This window comes from Carassius carassius, chromosome 27, assembly GCF_963082965.1.
Source record: "Carassius carassius chromosome 27, fCarCar2.1, whole genome shotgun sequence".
In the NCBI taxonomy this organism is placed as follows: Eukaryota; Metazoa; Chordata; class Actinopteri; order Cypriniformes; family Cyprinidae; genus Carassius; species Carassius carassius.
The window spans coordinates 4,912,237-4,934,095 of NC_081781.1; the positions used below are offsets into that span (position 1 = coordinate 4,912,237).

Genomic DNA, 21,859 nt, shown 5'->3' on the forward strand with positions numbered 1-21,859 from the left:
TGCATTTATAACTACAGGTTAAAGAATTCATGTCCTGCATTAAACGGTGTGTAAATACATCTCAATGCCTCTTCAGATGCAGTTGTTTCCTCTGCACTGCAAAGATATATTTTGTTTATAATTATCTTTATTGATTTGGTAACAGCCCTGATTGTCGCATAATTCTAATTCACGTTATTGATTGAATTTAAGAATTTGACGCTAAATATAATGCACTTTTCTAGAAAAAAATATAAAATGCCCATAAAGGGTAATAATAACTTTCGTTGGAAAATATTAATTTCCATCACTGCTGTGAACTGGCTACGCAGAATGTAAAGAATATCAAAAACTTTAGGAGTCATCTTCTCCAACGCACGAACAGGTGATCGGGCTTTTGCAGTAGTCTGCCCTAAGCTGTGGAACACCCTACCATACATGTTAAATCAGCCTCCACAATAGCTGAATTCAAATCTTTGCTGAAAACAATTATTTTCTCTACAATCGAGGACACGACAAATAAATAAATAAATATCAGCCTATTCTCTCCAGTCTTCTTTGAGACATGGTCCTTCAATGTATTTTCAATGTTGGAAACAATTGTGCTGCTTAATATTTTTCTATGATATCTTTACAGGATTGATTAATGAATACTGGCAGATTATTATTCAAAATATAGAAATCTTAATAATTTAACATTATTGCTGACTAAAAGTTTAAATTAAAAAAAAGAAAGGAAAAAAAATCATTGAGTAATAAAATTATATTATTACGGAGCCCCGCACATGGCATGACTAGTGGGCTAAATTGTGCGCACGATTAACTAATTCGTTCCCTCATCACGCATGTGATGGAATTTACAGCTGATTAGAAAACGTCTTCACTGACGAGATGCGCATTAATTAACGGCAGATATTTATCGTGCACCCCTACTTTTCCTTAGCTTATGTAACATCATTAACTAATCAATCTCTGGCATAGTCATCATGAATTAATAAATGTCACTATTCTGTACTTTCTGTTCACCTCAGCCATAAATTAAATATTTATTTAAGAAAAAAGTATTTTTTGAATGCTTGTTCATGAACAGATGAAAAGTGCTTTTAAAAGCTGATCGTATCTCTCTCTTAACCAATAATACTGGGAAATGAGTTGATGAGGAACCTGATTCACCAGACCAGAATGAGAGGAGGAGAACTGAGATCAGGTGAGGGGTTTTACAGACAGCTTAAATAGGGCTGTTAAAGTGCAGTTTCATGTCACTGTCTTCTCAAACACCTTACAAAGACACTGTTTTTCAGATTTTGAAAAGCAAACATGGTCACAATATCTCTTGTTCTGCTTCTGCTTTCAGTCCAGTGGTGCTGGGCTCAGGAAGACCCTCTTCTGCCTTTCTCTGAACACCTGGACCCCAACCACAAGGTGAAGCTGAAGTGGGGATTTGATAAGGTCAAGGGCACAATCTTGTTCGAGCTCACAGTCCGCACCACCGGCTGGGTCGGTTTTGGCTTCAGCCCCAACGGAGGAATGATTGGAGCGGATATGGTCATTGGAGGAGTTGGACCCAAAGGCAGTTACTTCATGGTAAAGACTGAGACTGATAACTATCAAAGTCACTAATGGTGAAATTACAACTAATTATTGTTTTCGACTTGTGTTCTTATTTTCAGTTTATTTTATCTTCTATTTGAGTTTTAGTTGTTCTAATCCTCAATCTCGAGACCGCTAATTCACGGTAGAGGTTTTTTTTTGGTATATCTGCTGTATCTATCTAACATGGACATCTGATATTATTCTTGTTTTGATCTATTGATTGTCAGTGTTTGATAGGCCAGTTTAACTGCACTGGGATCTGTACATCTAGAACTACAACATCATAAAGCTTACATAATTTCTGTTTTTCTGTACTCAGGACCGTCATGCTGTGGCGTTTTCAAAGCCTTTGATTGACAAGCAACAGAACTACAAACTCCTGTCTCTGACTGAGTCTAATGGGAAAACCGTCATGAAGTTTCAGAGGTCCATCAGCTCTTGTGATGAAAATGATTTACCAATCACTGTGAGTTTAATCATTGTTTTTGTTTTTTAATTATATTAATAACCAAGAAAGAGTATTTAACTGCAGTGTGCATGTGGCCAAAGAGCTTCTCATTGGAAGTAAAGACATGAAGTATAAGTGTTTTTATTGCATTATCAGGATCTCCCCATGAAGCTGATCTATGCGTATGGAGTGACTGATGAAATCCAATACCACAGCAACCGAAGAGGGACAAAGGAGCTGAACCTGTTGAAGTACATGCCTCGGGTCAAGTCTCCAAACAGCAAGCATTTCGACATAACTATGGACAATGTAAGAGAGAATAACTTTTTTTTGTTCTGTCTGTTAACCCAGTCTTGTCTTGCTGGCATTTTAAAAGCAACATTTCAAATATCTACAGTAAATTGTTTCCCTGAAAATAGTAACCTCTTTATTCAGAACTTCTTGAAGAATAGAAAACTCTCTATCTCTCTTTTTTCTCCCTCAAGAGAAAAGCATTTTAAAACCAACATTTTGTAAGGATTTAAATGTCTTTTCTGTCACTTTTGGCCAATTTAATGTATGCTTGTTGAAAAGTGTAAATTTTATTAATCTAAAAAGCTCTTACTGACCCCATAATGGTTTACCCCATAGTTTGCAAAGATTGTTATTGGTTAATCCATTTAAAGTGCTAACAAGTGTAACTTTACATGTTGCTTACGTTTACAAATCATTTCAGTTCAGTGTACCAGCCAAACAAACCTACTATCACTGCAAGACACGGAAAGCCCCAACATTTGATCGCAAAAAGCACATTTATCGCGTAAGTGAGTCTATGAACTTAACCTATCCAGCAGCCTGTCAGTCATTTTCATCTCTGACTTTTATTACTTCCAGATTGAGCCACTGATCACAAACGCTGATGTTGTGCATCATATGGTGTTGTACCGCTGCCCTCCGAGCGTGACCAAGCCATTCGAGGAGGAGTGTTATGTTGGGGTGGTTACAAAGTGTAGAGAGGCTGTGGCTGTGTGGGGAATGGGCGGAGGGGTTAGTCTCACCTGTCTCACAATTTTTATGTGAAAACCATAAGGTTTAAGACATTAATTACCTGAATAAATCGTTAACCGCAATGAACCCATCATTGAATCAGAAAACGGATCAGTTTAAGTGAATCATTCAGAGCACTTTTCTGAACTGGTTCACTGAAAAGGTCCACCTTATGAGGATGATTCATTTTCATCTTTTATTAGCAATGATACTTTATTAGGCATACTGATTTTGTCACTTTAATGAGGTAATCATTTTCAATAAAATGTACTTTTCAAGGCTTTTGAATTTCCTGAAGTGGCAGGACTACCAATTGGAGGAAGAGTTGGGGATCTATTCTACAAGCTTGAAGTGCATTACAACAACCCCCAAAAAACTAAAGGTCAGTCAGCAGTTGTTTACAACGTGAAATGCCACAATGTGACACTCAATATAATACTTCTCTGCACAGGTCGAGTTGATAATTCAGGTCTCCGATTCTTTTACACCTCTGAACTCCGTCAGCACGATGCAGGTGTTCTGATCACAGGGCTTTCGGTGCTCCCGGGGTACGCCATCCCACCCAAAGCCAAATCCTTCCTCACATACGGCCTGTGTGACACTGCTGAAATTCCAAAGGTTTGTATGTATAACTACTCGCACTCTCTTGAACAGGTTCAGCAGATGACTGGATGATCCTGTGTTCTGTGCTCTACAGGTTCTGGGGACACCAACTGATCTTCAGGTTTTCACTGTAATGCTACACACACACTTAGCTGGACGGAAGGTCAAAGTCGGACACTTCAGGTAAACTTTTTTTTTTTTTTTAACCAATGACTGACTGCATGACATAATTGGATCTAATAACCTGAGTGTGTGTGGTTTTTTTTTTTTTTTTTTTTTTAAATGTACATTTAACTACGCTCTTGGCAAATTCTTATCATCTTCAGAGAAGGTAAACAGATCGATTTCCTAGCTGTGGATGAAAACTATAGTTTTGAATATCAACACGCAATCAATTTGGGTAAAACTAAGACTGTCAAGTTGGTAAGTGGCAAAAAAAAGTTACCATGCTGTTAAGTTCAGGGATTTCAAGTATCGTGTGTATATACAAAAGTGAATAAAGGAACCTGTTGGTCTTTCAGGGTGACCAATTGCTGGTGGAGTGCACCTATAATACTGAAAACCGCAACACACTCACATGGGTTAGTACTGTATATTTACACTGAGGCTCATCCTTCAAATTTAACTGATTTTCACTATTAAAATCCAGATTATATTAATCTTTAGTCTGGTGGGTGCACAAGTTTTCATACACTCCAAAAAGTGTGGGTTTTTCTTTTTTCTCTAAATCTATAAGCTTTCCTGATCCTGTTTCTCATGCTGCTTCCTTTCTGGTTGTTCAGTCAAAAGCATGCTGGGGTGTTTTTTTTTCTTTTTTTTTTTTTTTTTTTGTAGGACAAACCGAAAGGTTAGCATCACCCTGGTTCCCTTAACAAAAAAAAAACTCTGCTTTTCTCATTAACATTATTGCTGATAAGCCCTGTGGCTAACAAAAGTTTGCTTCGAACCAGCTTGAAAATGAACTACACCATTGTAGCATAACTTTAACATTACAGCCATTTTAAACTTCTGACAACTCTTACGGTCTTAAATCAATTTCTCTAAATCTTTGAGTTAGACTGGTTTGCAAAAGCATATTTATTAGCATAATAATGGTGAAAAAAGTGATTCGTGAGTAGAGGAGTTCACCTGTTCACTATGATGTTTAATGTCCCAGACAATCTCTGAAGAACCATTTAGCCACTTGTTAGCAACTGCCTTTTTCAAGACCAGCAAAAGCTTTAAGAGTGTGTGTGGGTTATACTGACATTTTGTAAAACCCATTGGACGATGGAACTGTACGTGCTAAAATGCCAGGTTTTGGCCCACAAATACCAAGCACAAAATGTGAAACTCCCTTTTTCTGCCTGCAGGGGGGGCTCTCAACTACAGATGAGATGTGTTTGGCCTTCCTTGTATACTATCCAGTTATGAATCTGAGCATCTGTACCAGCCTCCCCAATCCAACTACTCTAATGTCTAAAATGGGAGCAAAAGATCCAGCGTAATCATCTTCTTACTTTATTTATTTTTAATCCTAATCCCATTTGTAAGTGGAGGTTTTTTTTTTTTTTTTTTTTTTTTTTTTTTTTTACTCTTGCAGTACTTGGCTCAATATGATGTCCAGGAAGACTTGGAATGACATGTCGATCAATCAATACCAACAAACACTGAAGAGAATCGACCAGCTCGTCATGGTCATGGACTCAGATGTAAGTGTCCACACCTCCTCCACAATCTCAAGCTTGAACAGCTTCTGTTCTGACCACAGCTGCGTTTACCTGACACTCTTTTCCATGTGTATTTTCAGAACAATGTATCCAACAACACCGGGCTGATTCCTGACCTCAAAGCCATCCTGTCTGCACCCTGCGTGAGTGGCAGAGCTACCAGGAGTCTTGCTTTGCCACCAGGGCCATAGCTGGGGTTTGAGATCTTTCCCGCCCTGTTTGAAATCATGATCAAGTCACTTTTCACGTCCCTAGACGATGGCCCTGTTTGCCATCACTGCTCCTATTTAGCAGTGATGCAACCTATTTTTCTTCCATTGTCTGATTAAATGTCACACTTTAATGGAACAAACTCCTGGCTCATATGGACTGTCTTGAAAGCAACCTGAAAACAAACGTTAAGCAAACTAGATTTAAATTGAAAGATTGAAACAAAGTAGCTTCACTTTTACAAGGAAACAGCGTCTCCACAACATAACGCCAGTGGCCACCGAGATAAAAGTCAAGCCGCCTTTCTTTGCATGAACATTTGGCCGGCATTATGCAAAGCTTCCCACATCGTGACACAGACAAGTGGGTTTTTTTTTTATTTCTTTTATCAATATCTTTAGATTTGAGAATTTAATCTTTGCAACTTTAAAGATCTTTATGCACCAAGGGGTTGTAACGCGCCAAAGAGTAAGGAAAAAATTTAATTGCTTCATATGACCCCTTTTAAAGGAATTGTTCACTTCAAAAATAAAATTCAGTCATTATTTAGATCTTTTACATGTTACAATTTAACATTATCTTCATTTACATCTGCTGCTGTACAGCAGCCCTCCAACTGTGATTGAGGCATTTGAAGCAGAGTTTTCTACTGGGATGGATGGGTGTATGGAGACCAGGGCTGAGTGGAGAGTTGGCAGAGGGGTTAGTCTTACCTGCGACTACGGTTTTAAGGCAGTTTTAATCTGAGCGGGGAGGGAGTTCAAATCAAGAACTGGATCACATTGATTCTTAAGCAAATCATTCAGACTAGTTTTCTAAACTGATTCAGCTAGTTGATTTATAAGATCTGCCTCAAAATAATTATTTTTTAACTTTTATCAATACCTTAAATGTTTTAATACTATACATATCCTAAATGTAAACTTAATGAAAGTGTCACAATCCAATTGCTTATGTTGGATTTGGATATTCTGGTTTTGACACTGCATGGATTGTTTACCCCTTTGGATTACCCTTTTAATAAATGACTTACCTGCAATTGGTTCCCTCTCCTGTGTTTCCTGTAACGCCGATCGTGACAGAAGGACTCCGTCACAGTAGGAACCAGCGGTATGTCATTTTTCCGTTCCCCAGCTAAGATGGCGGATTGCAGAAAAATTGCAGAAATTATTAAATTTTAGGATTAATTTAGTCAAAATGGCAGAAACCTCGTAAATACAACCTCTAGTAATATAATTAATTGGCTTATCACGTTTGGCCAATAGGTGGCGCTGTTATCAAATCGATGTGGTGTGTTCTGTGTGAGGTTACAAGGCACCAGTGAGGCAGGGTTTCATATTTTATTGAAGCCGCCATTGGCTAGCGGACCCCCACCTGCTGTTAACATTCCATTGACCATTCATTTTGGCTTCACTTTGACAGCAAATAACTTTTACATCTGAGGTGTTTAAAGACTCCATTTGTCCATTCATTATTTCTAAAGAAACACGAAAATGTATAAAAGGTTCCATTACCTTGTATCTTATGTTATGGCCCCGTAGAAGCAGTTTTTGTAAAAATAGGCTAACGATTGCGTCACAACCTGCGACTCTCTGTCGCACAGTAGAGAAATTACCGTATGGACAGGAGGAGAAGCTCTCAGGCAATCTCTTACTGTCTATGAGGCTATCGGGGGGACGTGGAGGCATGAAGTCAAGGGAGATAATTAATTGGAATACTTACCAAAATTTGCTCCTGTTCACGCTCGCATTCTCTGCAAGATTCGGTGGTGATTCAGATTTCTCTTGGCACAGCGATTAGAAGACTTACAATTGTCAAACAGGTTGCTCACGTGACATCTACGTCATCAAGCTCAGTTTGAGTCTGCGCAGTACGCTCGACCCCCAGGAAGTGCGTGCTTCTAATTGACTTCACTTGTCTCCGTTGAATCCAATGGGTCGCTGTGTCCATTTCTTTTACTGTCTATGCAAAGCACACACAAAGTTTGGTATCTATCTGCCAAAGCATTGCAGAGATACAACCTGAAGTGTTATTTTGGCATCATGCCTTCGTTGTTATGCTATGCAAAAACGTGTTTTCTATCAACACAAAATCCATAAATTTTGAGCCAAGTTTGGTGAAAATCGGACAAACGGTCTAGGAGGAGTTTGAAAAAGTAAGTTTTCAACATGTATCAAAATGGCGGACAAGAAGTTCGGCCGACTATGGCAAAATAAAATGTATCTATGCTCTCAGCATAACCCAAGGAATATTTTGAGTCCAGTTTTATTACAGTAGGCTAATGTAATAAAGTTATTAGAATTTATGGAAAATTCATAATTATTGGTTAATAAATGGTTTATTACTTTTCACCAATAGGTGACGCTGTTACCAAAATTAATATGACATAGTCAGTGTTTGAATATTACATTCCATTCTCTAACCCATAGATCTGTGTACTAGTGTTACTCTGTTTTTGATAACGTTTCCAACAGATAAAATCATGATTTATTATTATTATTATTATTTTTTTTTTGCCTTATGGGTATTGCATCATGTCAGCAATAACATACCCTGGGGTCTCATTTATAAAACTCTCCGTAGATTTCATCCTAAAATTTTACGTAGGTTCAAAAGCTAGAATTTGCATTTGCCCAAAAGTTTTCAGATTTATTAAACTATGCATACGACAGAAACTGCGCAAAAATCTCTTTATAAATTCCAGTCAAGGAAATCTTTACCTCGTCTCCACCCCGAAATCACCATATATGGAGCTTACAATGGCTAGTTTTACTTTGCATAACCTCATCTGCATATCATTTCCATGCGAATTCCCAAGCACGTGACACTATACACAAAGACAGTTGGGAAATAGTATCCTTGCTATGTTTTAGAATAAATATATGAAAATATCCATAAAATAAAATGGTTCTCAGATATATTTTAGATGATCTCATTCTTTTACATTGGCCAAATAGTATTTCAGTTATTTTAAACAATTCAAATCAAAATAAATTTATGCAGTTATGCTGATAATATAAACATATTTTAGCTATTTAAGTGGAAACAGATAAAACCCATATTTATTGAAGTGTATTGTCTGATTTGGTGTGTCACTGACAAAGTATTTTAAAAAGGAAAAATGCAGTTTACGGTTTTCTCTTATGTCCTTCGAATATAGTGGATTTTTTTATAATGTTGTAGATACTATTGTAGAGATGACATGACACGACATTAAAACCTCCGTGCAGCTGCGGTTGTACAGTAATCCAACAGTGTCCGCCATAATATCGCATGGTTTATAATGTCCATATGGTGCGTCCTTATTTACGCCAAGTATTTTTTTATAAATCACGATATGTGCATGGAAAATTCCGTACACATATATTATGCCCATTTTGTGGCAATGTTTATAAATGAGACCCCTGGGATTTTTTGATTACTGTCAGTTTAAGTGCCAGCGATCAGTGTTGCAAGATATTGCTATGAAAACAAATAAAAACTGTAAAATAAATAGAAATAAACCAAAGTTATTTCAAATACTTTGCAAATAAAATAATATACATTTACCTGTCGCTTGACCTAAACTAAAACTTTTCACTTTGACTTTCTAAAGTGTCAAATTAAAGGGTTGGTTCCCCCAAAAATGAAAATTATGTCATTAATAACTCACTCTCATGTCGTTCCAAACCAGTAAGACATCCATTTATCTTCGGAACGGAGTTTAAGATATTTTAGATTTAGTCCGAGAGCTCTCAGTCCCTCCATTGAAACTGTGTGTACGGTCTACTGTCCATGTCCAGAAAGGTAAGAAAAACATCATCAAAGTAGTCCATGTGACATCAGAGGGTCAGTTAGAATATTTTGAAGCATCGAAAATACATTTTGGTCCAAAAATAGCAAAAACTACGACTTTATTCCGCATTGTCTTCTCTTCCGTGTCTGTTGTAAGACAGTTCAAAACAAAGCAGTTTGTCATATCCTGTTCACGAACGAATCATTCGATGTAACCGGATCTTTTGAACCAGTTCATCAAAATGAACTGAATCGTTTTAAACGGTTTGCGTATCCAATACGCATTAATCCACAAATGACTTAAGATGTTAACTTTTTTAATGTGGCTGATACTCCCTCTGAGTTCAAACAAACCAATATCCTGGAGTAATTCATGTACTCAAACAGTACACTGACTGAACTGCTGTGAAGAGAGAACTGAAGATGAACACCAAGCCGAGCCAGATAATGATGATTCGATTTGGTGAATTGGTTCAAAAAGATCCGGTTACATCGAATGATTCGTTCGCGAACCGGATATGACAAACTGCTTTTATTTTGAACTGTCTCACAACAGACACAGAAGAGAAGACAATGCTGAATAAAATTGTGGTTTTTGCTAATTTTAGACCAAAATGTATTTTCTATGCTTCAAAATATTCTAGCACATGGACTACTTTGATGATGTTTTTCTTACCTTTCTGGACATGGACAGTATACCGTACACACAGTTTTAATGGAGGGACTGAGAGCTCTCGGACTAAATCTAAAATATCTTGAACTCTCTTCCGATGATAAATGGAGGTCTTACTAGTTTGGAAAGACATGAGGGTAAGTTATTATTATTATTATTATTATTATTATCATGACGTGCCGCGGGTTGAGATCCACTGGTTTAGAGCTACAGGATTTATGGAGTAGCAGGATCCCCAAATAGATTGACAAAAGTCATAATAGGAACAAGAAATACTTCCACTACTACTTCGTTTGTGATGGTCGTTTATTTTTTAGATATTAAGACGCAATGTTTTCAGTTTATTGATGACCTGACTTTGTCCTGTGAATGCATTGCTCTCGGAGACAGTTAACAGTTATTTTATCGTTACTGCATCACTAACAGTTTCTCTCAAATGATGACATATTTCTTCATCCGCCCGGATAAGGAGAAGCGCTTTAATTTCACTGTCGCTTCAGTTGGATGACATTTATTTTATTTTCTTAAACAGTGCGCGAATGCGTCACATTGTTATGATTGGCCCGGAGTAGATGTCTTACGTCACCGCGTTCTGAACTCTTACGTGCTCATACCGGTAATTTTCCTTCTGCGTTCACACACTGCAGAATTCCGGCAATTTACTTGTAATGTTACAACTTCTCATACCGGTAAATTGCCGGAACGAATTTACCGGTATTTTTGAAAAGATCCTGTTCACACATGATCTCTTTACGGCAATTTACCGGTAATATTCCGGAAAAGTCTGTATGTGTGAAAGGGCTGTCTTTCAACTGTAATCTTTCGGACATTTTTCCTGTCAGTGTATTCAAGGTAAGAACCTAATAATTTCATACAATATATACAAAAGTGAACATATTAATTCAAATACAGTGTTTTCAAATCGTAATGTTTAACAAAACATATGTTCTTGTCAAGTTAGAATTTCAGTTAGACATCCAGTTCCCTAAGATCGCGCCATTTCCCCGCTTATTTATTACCAAAGCGATAAGAATTACTGTATGCTATCATTTTAACATTTTTATTTACTACAAACTGTGTCTAGTTTAAATATTTTACCACTGTTTTACGATATCCGACAATGGCAGTCATTTCTTAATTTGTGTAAGGTGTACATTTCAAACACCCAAATGAAAGCAGGAATTTTGAATGTAATTACGAGACAAGACTATTTAATCGTGTCTGCTCCGGTTTATTTTGTGATCACAGAACAGTGCATACAGCGACCACTTTAGCTTTTATTCCAATAGTGTTCACATTCAGTGAAATATTTGCATTATCAAATGTTTCATTTGACATTTTAAATTTTTATAAATGTCTGTTTCATCACAGAACAAGTTTCCACTGAATCACGAAACCCTTTCCTGTGCTCTTTTCCCCATTTTTCCCATACCCCATCCCCTCTCTCCTGAATCCAGCCGGCGCCATCACTCTTCGTCATTCAGCTCTAATTTCCCGGTGATTTTTAATGTCATTATATTCAAGGTAAGAATGAAAAGAAACATCAAAGCATAATGTTTAACAAACATCTTCTCAGTTAAGGCGGTTGGTCAGAAATTCGTGAGCCCTCGCTCATGTAACGATTGAGTTTATCCGAAAATATACGAAGGCAGTCACAGACAAAAATGCACAAACCATTTGTGTGTGACAGAATATTATATTCCATACTGCTATTGTAATTCCTGAAAAATGTCAAAGTGGAGATAACTCCTTTGTTGCAAGAGCTCAAATGTGGAATTTAATCTCACTTTAATGCTCTTTATGTCTTTTACAGGAAGCTTGAAAAAAATGCCCTTACAAACCCAATTACCAGAAGATTGGCAGAAAAAGCAGTGTCAAAGTGTCTAATCGGTGCCAGGGATGGGAGGAAATCGTATACTGCAAGGGTACGTGTTGGAGAACAAGATAGGTAAAAGTCTTAAGATTTAAGTTTTAAATGTGAATACAACCTTTAAAAAGACAAGAATGATTTTAAAATGTTTTACCATTTGTGTGCTATTACATACAGTGACCGGGAGGGGACATGTTCTGTTCACTTAGTTTTGTCGTGGCTACTATTAACTTGTGGGAACATCATATGATCATAGCCAAACAATATTGAATCATGGGTTTTCAAACTTGTCCTGGGAACCCACAGCACTACACATCTACTTCCAGTCTTACAGTTTGTACTTATGAGCTAATAAAATGAATTGGGTGTATTCGATTAGGGAGACATACAAACGCTGCATCTGAAAACTGACTTGTTGCCTCGCTGTCCTATCAGGCAACAACATAGCAGTGTTTACACACTAATGCAGAATTTCATACTGCACAATTTTAGGCCTAATCGTCAGCCTCCGACAAATGCCCGTAATCATATCGGTGCTTGTTCACGCGAGTGAAAAAAGAGAGACTATCACTTAATTATCATAATGTTTTTTTCTTTTTATACTTTTCACAAATCAGTGCACAGACTATTTGGTCTCACGTCAGAATTCCGGTCACACAGTTGTGATCTTGTTATTTCCTTGTCACTTCTCACGTGTTTTGTTGGGAAACATAGTTTGCGGACAGGATAGAGTTGTCGGTTATTGTTCCTCTTGAAAAGTCATGCAATATGTAACCCCCTGTCCATCATGCAGAGTGAACACAGCAGTGTCTGAACGATACCCCAGATAGTCATGCAGTCTGAAAGGAGCTGTGATCTGACTACTTTGAAAATCGTGCAGTGTGAACTCCACATAAGGTACCTCAAAAAAAACTGATTTTGGACAGACTAATGAGGTACTAGTTTAATGATCTACAACAAAAGAGAGAAATCATAGGTGACAAAGTGAATATTTATTTTAGTACAATACTAATATCTTACTGGAAATGACTTCAAAAGTGTTAAAAGTTTGTCAAAATGTACATTTTGCAAAGCCTGTATGTGCAGTGCTGGGAGTTTTCCAGGAGACCCCTGATCTATATCAACTTGATGTGGGGCATCAAGGGGTAACCTGACACATCTGTTTGAACTGTGAAAAAGGGAATAAAAAAAGAGGCACAATGATTGTTCATTAATTTTTTTTTCTTTTCAAAGGGCCATTGGTAGAGTGACAACAGAGGAGTGAGGAGCTGCGATAATGTTTTGTTTGTGAAAACCTTTATTTTAGAGATTTCAGATATGCATATAAAAACAATACAAGTTTTACCAAATAAAGTTTTTCAGGAGTTTTTAAGGGCTATTTCACCCAAAAATGTAAATTCTGTCATTAATATCTCACTCTTATGTTGTTCCAAACCCGCAAGACCTTTGTTCACCTTCGAAACACAATTTAAGATATTTTTTATGAAATCCGAGAGCTCTCTGACCACACATAGACAGCAATTTACCTAACATTTTCAAATCCTAGAACGTTAATAAAAACATCCTTAAAATAGTCCATGTGAATACAGTTGTCAGAGAGCTCTCTGATTTCATCAAAACTATCTTAATTTGTGTTCTGAAGATGAACGAAGGTCTTATGGGTTTGGAACAACATGAGGGTGAGTAATTAATGACAGAAATTTTATTTTGGGGTGAACTAACTATTTTTTCTTTCTTTAGATAGTTGTGTTTTAAGTTGTAAATGTACAAGTCCTAATAGTCATGTTTAAATTATTAAACATTGCTTAATAAAGTAAAGCATGAACTACTGATTTCTGATCATTGAATACCTTTACCGTTTAGTGGACTACATGGAATGGTTGTATTTAGGGGTTTACTGTAAAATAAGGTTACCCAAACCAAAAAATATGGTAGCCCATACATATACCCGTTGTGACCCATAATAGCCCTAGATAAGTACTATCTGGGTCCCATCATTAACCCATGTGGGTCCTAAATGGGATCTACCTGGGCTACCCATATGGGCTTGATATGGAGCCCATCATCAACCCATCTGGGCTAACCCATGTGGGGCCACCATGGAAACCGAGGACAAAATTAGCTGGGTCCCATGCAGGTGGGCCCCAGATATCAGCCCAGGTGCAACCCCTTTGGGCCCCACATGGGTGTGTTGGCTGGAAAATAGCAAATTCATCATTCAGAAAATAAACTATTGCTGAACATGAACAATTTCCTGAGGTCTGGACCTCTGTGACCTCATGGCTACGGTCATGGGTGTGGTGGGTCTCTGGCGATACCGACGGCCAGTCAATCTACTACTCAGCCAATCATGAGCCTTCTCCCTGGTCGGACCCCGGGGCTTCAGCCCCACCTAGCCCTATTGTTAATAAGCTGCATATTTCTACAGGGTCATCTCCACCCCTTAAGAGAATATAGCCTACAGATTGTTCAAACAGAAAAGCAACATACATCCTTCAGGTTGTTAATAATCAAACTAACCTAAAATATGTGAGGATGATGAGATACGTGCATAAGTCATTAAAAAATCAAATATAGAATAAATTTAGGTGATTGGTAAACCAAATTTAAATGTTATCTCTAATGGTAATGCATGGAATTCACGGAATTAGTCAATCTATTTCACAGCCAATCAAATCAAGGGGTCCTCTCTTTGCTCACGGACCCGGGGCTTCAACCCTGCCTAGCCCAATTGTTAATGTGGCCCTGGTCCTGACCTCTGCTTATTTGCCTTGATGCGAAGATACTGAAAGGGCAAAACATTTTTAGCTTATGTAACCATTAATCAATCTATCTTTGGCATAGTCATCATGCATTAGTAAATACCACTACTCTGTACTTGCTGTTCACGCTTGTTGAATGCTGATCGTATCTCTCTCTAAGCCAATAATACTGGAAAATCAGGTGATGAGGAACCTGATTCACCAGACCGGAGTGAGAGGAGGAGAACTGAGATCTGGTGAGGGGGGTTACAGACAGCTTAAATAAGGCTGTTAAAGTGCAGTTTCATGTCACTGTCTTCTCAAACACCTTACAAAAGACACTATTTATCAGATTTTGAAAAGCAAACATGGTCACATTATCTCTTGTTCTGCTTCTGCTTTCAGTCCAGTGGTGCTGGGCTCAGGAAGACCCTCTTCTGCCTTTCTCTGAACACCTGGACCCCAATCAGAAGGTGCAGCTGAAGTGGGGATTTGATGAGATCCAGGGCACAATCTTGTTTGAGCTCACGGTCCGCACCACCGGCTGGGTCGGTTTTGGCTTCAGCCCCAACGGAGGAATGATTGGAGCCGATATGGTCATTGGAGGAGTTGGACCCAAAGGCAGTTACTTCACGGTAAAGACTGATAACTGTCAAAGTCACTAACGGTGAAATTACAACTAATTATGTTCTTTTGATATTTTGTTCTTTATGTCTTGGACTTGCATTCATATTTTCAGTTTAGTTATATTTTATCTTAAATTTGGGTTTTAGTTGTTCACATCCTCAGGATTGAGACCGATAACTGTCACTTTATGGTCGAGTCACAAATTGTTTTAATATTTTTTAATATTTACCTGACATAGACATCTAATATTCTTGTGTTTTGAACTATTGATTGTCAAAGTGTTTGATAGCCCAGTTTAACTGCACTGGGATCTGTACGTCTATAAGTATGTACAACATAAAGCATACGTACTTAATCATAAAGCACACATACTTAATTTCTGTTTTTCTGTACTCAGGACCGTCATGCTGTGGCGTTTTCAATGCCTTTGATTGACAAGCAACAGAACTACAAACTCCTGTCTCTGACTGAGTCTAATGGGAAAACAGTCATGAAGTTTCAGAGGTCCATCAGCTCTTGTGATGAAAATGATTTACCAATCACTGTGAGTTTAATCATTGTTTTTGTTTTTTAATTATATTAATTACAAAGAAAAAGTATTTAACAATATTTAACTGCAGTGTGCATGTGGCCAAAGAGCTTCTCATTGCAAGTAAAGACATGAAGTATAAGTGTTTTTATTGCATTATCAGGATCTCCCCATGAAGCTGATCTATGCGTATGGAGTGACTGATGAAATCCAATACCACAGCAACCGAAGAGGGACAAAGGAGCTAAACCTGTTGAAGTACATGCCTCGGGTCAAGTCTCCAAACAGCAACTTTTTTGACATAACCATGGACAATGTAAGAAAGACTTTTACTTAGTTTTTTTGTTGTTCTGTCTGTTAACCCAATTTATCTGTTGCTGGCATTTTAAAAGCAACAATTAAAACAGCAGCTAAATATTTCTGTGAAAACAGTAACATCTTTATACAGAATTTGTTGGAAAAAAAAATACTCAAAAGAGCAGCATTTAAAAAATGAAAATATTCTGTAACAGTTTAAATGTATTTTATGTCACTTTTGGTCAATTTAATGTTTTCTTGTTAAAAAGTATACATTTATTTGTATTTATTTATAACAAAAATAATGGTTTACCCCATAGTTTGCATAGATTGTTATTGGTTAATCCATTTAAAGTGCTAACAAGTGTAACTTACATTTGTGCTTACATTTACAAATCATTTTCAGCTCAATTTACCAGCCAAACAAACCTACTATCACTGCAAGATCATGAAAGCCCCAACGTTTGATCACAAAAAGCACATTTATCGCGTGAGTCTTTCTTTGAACATAGCACAAATTATCCTGAACTATCTGTCAATCATCTTCATCTCTGACTTTTATTATTTCCAGATTGAGCCACTGATCACAAACATTGATGTCGTGCATCATCTTGTGTTGTACCGCTGTCCTCCGAGCGTGACCAAGCCATTCGAGGAGGAGTGTTATGTTGGGGTGGATGCAAAGTGTATAGAGGCTGTGGCGGTGTGGGGAAGTGGCGGAGGGGTTAGTCTCACCTGTGACTTAGGTTGAAAGCATTTTCATTTGACTCTTAAGTGAATCATTCCAAGCAGATTTCTGAACTGATTCACTGAAAAGATGAGGATGATTCATTTTCACCTTTTATTATCAATAATACTTTATTAGGCCTACTGAAATTGTCACACTTTGTTAATGAGGTTAATGAGGTAATATTTTCAATTAAATTACATTTTTCAAGGCTTTTGAATTTCCTGAAGTGGCAGGACTTCCAATTGGAGGAAAAGTTGAGGATTTTTTCTACAAGCTTGAAGTGCATTACAACAACCCCCAAAAAACTGCGGGTCAGTCAGCAGTCATTTACAATGTAAAATCCCACACTGTGATATTTCAATAAAATAATACATACTTCTCTGCACAGGTCGAGTTGATAACTCAGGTCTCCGATTCTTTTACACCTCTGAACTCCGTCAGCACGATGCAGGTGTTCTGATCACAGGGCTTGCGGTGCTCCCTGGGTACGCCATCCCACCCAAAGCCAAATCCTTCCTCACATACGGCCTGTGTGACACTGCTTATATTCCAGAGGTTTGTATGTTTATCTACTCACACTCGATCAGATTCAGCAGATGACTGGATGATCCTGTGTTCTGTGCTCTACAGGTTCTGGAGACACCAACTGATCTTCAGGTTTTCACTGCGATGCTGCACACACACTTAGCTGGACGGAAGGTGCGAGTCGGACACTTCAGGTAAACCTTTTTAACTAATGACTGACATCAGGAAATAATTAGATATAATAACCTGAGTGTGTTTTTTTTTTCTAATGTGGTTCATAATTTAACTTTATTGTAAATAATTACTGTCTTTTCATGGCAAATTCTTATCCTCTTCAGAGGAGGTCAACAGATCGATTTCCTAGCTGTGGATGAAAACTATGATTTTGAATATCAACAAGCAATCAATTTGGGTAAAACTAAAACTGTGAAGTTGGTAAGTGCCAAAAAGTTTGAAAAAGTTACCATGCTGTTAGGTTTTCAGGGATTTCAAGTATCATGTATACAGTATATACAAAATAAGTGAACTAAACAAGTGAAGTTAAGGAACATGTTGGTCTTTCAGGGTGACCAATTGCTGGTGGAGTGCACCTATAATACTGAAAACCGCAGCACACTCACATGGGTTAGTACATTTACACAGAGGCTCAAGTCATGTTTTTTTCAATATCATGTATCTTCAAATTTCACTGTTTTTCATTGTTAAACCCCAGATTATATTAAAAATCTAAGTCTGGCGGGTGCACTTAAGTTTTCATATGTTCCAGAAATGTTTGTGATTTTTAATCATGCATTTAACCAAACACCCATTCAAAAAACCCATTGACATCTAGACAGTCGAACTATATGTGCTAAAATGCCAGTTTCCATGTTTTGGCCCACAAAAAAATACCATCACTGCAGAACTCTCTATGTTTAATACTCTAAATGGAGAGGAAAATTGATGTGTAAAACTTTCTGCCTGCAGGGGGGAGTCTCCACTACAGATGAGATGTGTTTGGTCTTCCTCCTCTACTATCCAGTTATGAATCTGAGTGTCTGTGCAAGCCTCCCAAATCCAACTACTATAATGTCTGAAATGGGAGCAAAAGATCCAGCGTAATCTCATTTAAAACACTGAATTTTTTTTATGAGTTTCCCTCTAAATATTCATCCTAATGATAATTGAGCTTTAACTTGTTCATTTTGCAGTACTTGGCTCAATATGATGTCCAGTAAGACTTGGAATGACACGTCTATCAATCAATACCAACAAACACTGAAGAGAATCGACCAGCTCGTCATGGTCATGGACTCAGATGTAAGTGTCCACACCTCCTCCACAATCTCAAGCTTGAACCGCTTCTGTTCTGACCACAGCTGTGTGTATCTGATACTCTTTTCCATGTGTATTTCCAGAACAACATATCAAACAACACCGGGCTGATTCCTGACCTCAAAGCCATCCCGTCTGCACCCTGCGTGAGCGGCAGAGCCACCAGGAGCCTTGCTTTGCCATCAGGGCCGTAGCTGGGGTTTGCGGGGCACTGGTGCAGGTTTTACCTGTGGGCCCTGTTTGAAATCATGTAAACCGCACAAATAAATAGAACAAATATACAATTTTGAAGGAGTGGATGCCGAGTTGCCATATCCTTCATACTGATATTAATTATATTATTACATGATTTCTTGTTTGACTATTAATCAAGTTATGGCAAGAGTGAAATGTGTAACCTTATGTGCGCTTATGAGATATTAAAGAATCCTGTTCTACGCTGTATTTCTTTTCCTCAAGATTAATGTCCACATATTATGTGTGTGTATCCAACCGTAATGATAAGACTCTCGCCAGTGAAAGCCTTGAATTTTAGATAAGTTCTCTGTGTATGTGTGTTAGTATCGGTCTGTACAGGGAGAAGCTCAGACAGTCCCGGGACAAACGATCAACTGCCAGTGTCCAGCGTATCAGATATACGTCTTTGGAGAGTTTATCTAGGTTTTGGAACCAATCAGAATTTTGTTGACTTATTTATTGGCGCAATTAGTATCCTCTGTCATGGTATAACTGGTTGATTTTGAGTTGTATGGGGGCGGCCTACGAACTCCGTCGAGAGTATTGAAGCTGACTTCTGCTGATGAAATTGCAAACTATTTTCTTCAAGTAAAATTATTATTATTAATTGAACTCATCTCTGACTCCTGGTCTTCATTGCGACATATCTGGTCCTTGGGTTTTAACTGTAAAACAATGTTTAAGCTATTTTTTTTGCAGGTTTGTTGGTGTTCAGGTACAGAAAGCAAATAATCAAATGTAAAATATCATTGCATAGTCTTCACTGTATCGATTAAATATAGATTAATTCTTGTTAAAACTGCGAAGTAATTCTGTCATATGGACTGTTTTGAAAGCAACCTGAAAACAAGAAAGTTTGAGCAAACTATATGTAACTTTTAAAATAAATTATATAAACATTAATATGGACTTTACACTATACTTTCTTTGCTTTACTTGTCTTTTATGCATTCTACAAAAAGAAAACCTTTAAATAAGTTTAAAGTGGTTATACGATGCCCATTTTTTACGATTTGATTCTTTAAGGTCTTAATGAAAAAACTAAATTTGATAAAATTCTCAATGGTAGTGTAAATCAACACCCTTTTTACACTGTCAAAAACAGCTCTTTTCACAGCAAGCAATTTCAGTGAATTATCCTTTAAATGCTAATGAGCTCTGCTATCCCCGCCCCTTTCCCTTCATGGGGTGATGTGCAGTTCTCTGAGAGACTGTAAACTTTAGCTGCATTCAATTGTGAAACTTGATAACTAGCACATTATTAGGAAAGGTGATTTGCTAAGTTTATTATAAAAAACATACATCTTCTGGAAGTGAAGCTGAATCACAAATGATTCACACAAACAGTAGTAAATGATTGATGTGTGCAAAACATATCATATTTAATTGTAAACCAAATTGATTGTACCTTTAAGTAACCTTTTAATTATATATTTTTTCAAGGCTTTTGAATTTCCTGAGGTGGCAGGACTTCAAATTGTTCATATATTTTAGTAGCTGTATGATTATTGGCAATAAGTGAAATAAAACAATCTTTTGGTTTTTCAGGGTGTCAAATTGCTGGTGGAGTGCATCTATAATACTGCACCCTTCTGAAACATTAATGCAAAATAGAACTGATGTAACTTCTTTCACTGTCTAAATAAATGTCAATAATTTTAAGAGAGAAAAACTTGAAAATTGAGCAAGCTATATATAATTTATTTTATTTTTTTTAAATCATTAGATGGAAATTGACTTTTTGTGCATTCTACAATATGAAAAAATATCAACAGCGTGATCTAGAATATTTCCTTGAATTATTATTTTTAACAACAAAATGGCAATAATAATAAAATTATTTTTTATTATTATTATTATTTAAAAATACAGATTTCATTCATAGATAAGATAGATATAGACTAGTGTTTATGGCATGCAGTGGTTTGTCAACAAGTAAAATTATTGACTTGTGCATATAGCGCTCTCTAATGAAAAGAGACACTGCAGATTGTTTGCTTAAAATAATGGTTCACTCCAAAAATAAAATCACTCATTAATTTTGTACATGTCGTTACACATTTGTAATTCTGTTTTCTTGAGTGATTTAATATCCTGGATATCCTTTCAATAGCCTATAGGTTCTGTAAGCGTCATAATGAAAAACAAAACAAAACAACAATGCTTCTGAGTCATTGTTGACCCGCCATTTCACAAAATAAGTCTTAATACATTCACAAATCTGACGGAATCAGTGCTGGAGTTTAACTTGCAATGATTCCAATGACTTGAATCTTTTAAATCCCTTCTTGGCATTTGTCTTTAGTTTATATATTTTAATTGCAAATATATCATAATATAGTAGATTTGTTCACATAAATTTTCTTGCTCTTTCAAAATTCAACTGAAACTTATTTTTTGACAGTAATTCACTTTTAAAAAAATCCTTAGAATTTTGCTCCACTGTAAACATTAAGATATTAAAACTTCTTGTGCCTTTTTGTTGAGTTCATCTCAACATTCCTTTCTAATAATAATTATGTTGTGATTTGAAATAATACTTTAACATTAGGCATTCCTTTCATTTTCCCCCTTTTATATTTGGTTGTCAAGGTAACTCTTGACCTCTGCTCTTTTGCTTTGATGTAATACTGAAAAGGCAAAAATATAATACTGTATTTACTTTAGATTGTGTAACATAATTTACTAATCCATCTCTGCCATAGTCATGAATTAGTAAGTGCCACTATTCTCAGCTTACAGTTCATCACATCCCTAAAATAAATATTTGTTTAATAAAGAATTATTTTTGAATGCTTTTACATGAAAAGATGAAAAGTGCTTTTAAAAGTTGATTGTAATCTCTCTTGTAGCCAACAATACTGTAACATCAGGTGATTCACCAGACCAGAATGAGAGGAGGAGAACTGAGATCAGGTGAGGGGTTTTACAGACAGCTTAAATAAGGCTGTTAAAGTGCAGTTTCATGTCACTG

General features: G+C 36.9%; 2 protein-coding genes across 2 annotated transcripts; both read left to right on the plus strand.

The window, feature by feature from the left end:
* Nucleotides 1-1,217: 1,217 nt before the first annotated feature.
* On the plus strand, nt 1,218-15,558 carry LOC132106504 (DBH-like monooxygenase protein 2 homolog). Its single transcript, XM_059512235.1, has 14 exons — nt 1,218-1,563; nt 1,892-2,038; nt 2,177-2,329; nt 2,736-2,819; nt 2,894-3,046; nt 3,326-3,428; nt 3,498-3,664; nt 3,744-3,832; nt 3,976-4,072; nt 4,171-4,230; nt 5,002-5,132; nt 5,232-5,340; nt 5,439-5,588; nt 15,549-15,558. The coding sequence occupies exons 1-13, from the start codon at nt 1,297-1,299 to the stop codon at nt 5,547-5,549; spliced, it is 1,671 nt and encodes a 556-aa protein (XP_059368218.1). The 5' UTR covers nt 1,218-1,296; the 3' UTR covers nt 5,550-5,588; nt 15,549-15,558.
* LOC132106503 (DBH-like monooxygenase protein 2 homolog) lies at nt 14,948-18,935 on the plus strand. The gene is made up of 13 exons (XM_059512234.1): nt 14,948-15,261; nt 15,651-15,797; nt 15,946-16,098; nt 16,486-16,569; nt 16,651-16,803; nt 17,018-17,120; nt 17,198-17,364; nt 17,440-17,528; nt 17,673-17,769; nt 17,899-17,958; nt 18,301-18,431; nt 18,525-18,633; nt 18,732-18,935. Exons 1-13 carry the CDS (start codon nt 14,995-14,997, stop codon nt 18,840-18,842), a joined length of 1,671 nt encoding a protein of 556 aa, XP_059368217.1. The 5' UTR covers nt 14,948-14,994; the 3' UTR covers nt 18,843-18,935.
* Nucleotides 18,936-21,859: the final 2,924 nt, after the last annotated feature.

Coding starts and splice junctions, on each gene's coding strand:
- LOC132106504 (XM_059512235.1), top strand. CDS start 1,297: ATGGTCACAATATCTCTTGTTCTGCTTCTGCTTTCAGTCCAGTGGTGC. Junction 2,330..2,735: donor TCGACATAACTATGGACAAT/GTAAGAGAGAAT, acceptor AAATCATTTCAG/TTCAGTGTACCAGCCAAACA. Junction 2,820..2,893: donor GCAAAAAGCACATTTATCGC/GTAAGTGAGTCT, acceptor TATTACTTCCAG/ATTGAGCCACTGATCACAAA.
- LOC132106503 (XM_059512234.1), top strand. CDS start 14,995: ATGGTCACATTATCTCTTGTTCTGCTTCTGCTTTCAGTCCAGTGGTGC. Junction 17,529..17,672: donor GTGCGAGTCGGACACTTCAG/GTAAACCTTTTT, acceptor TATCCTCTTCAG/AGGAGGTCAACAGATCGATT. Junction 17,959..18,300: donor ACCGCAGCACACTCACATGG/GTTAGTACATTT, acceptor TTCTGCCTGCAG/GGGGGAGTCTCCACTACAGA.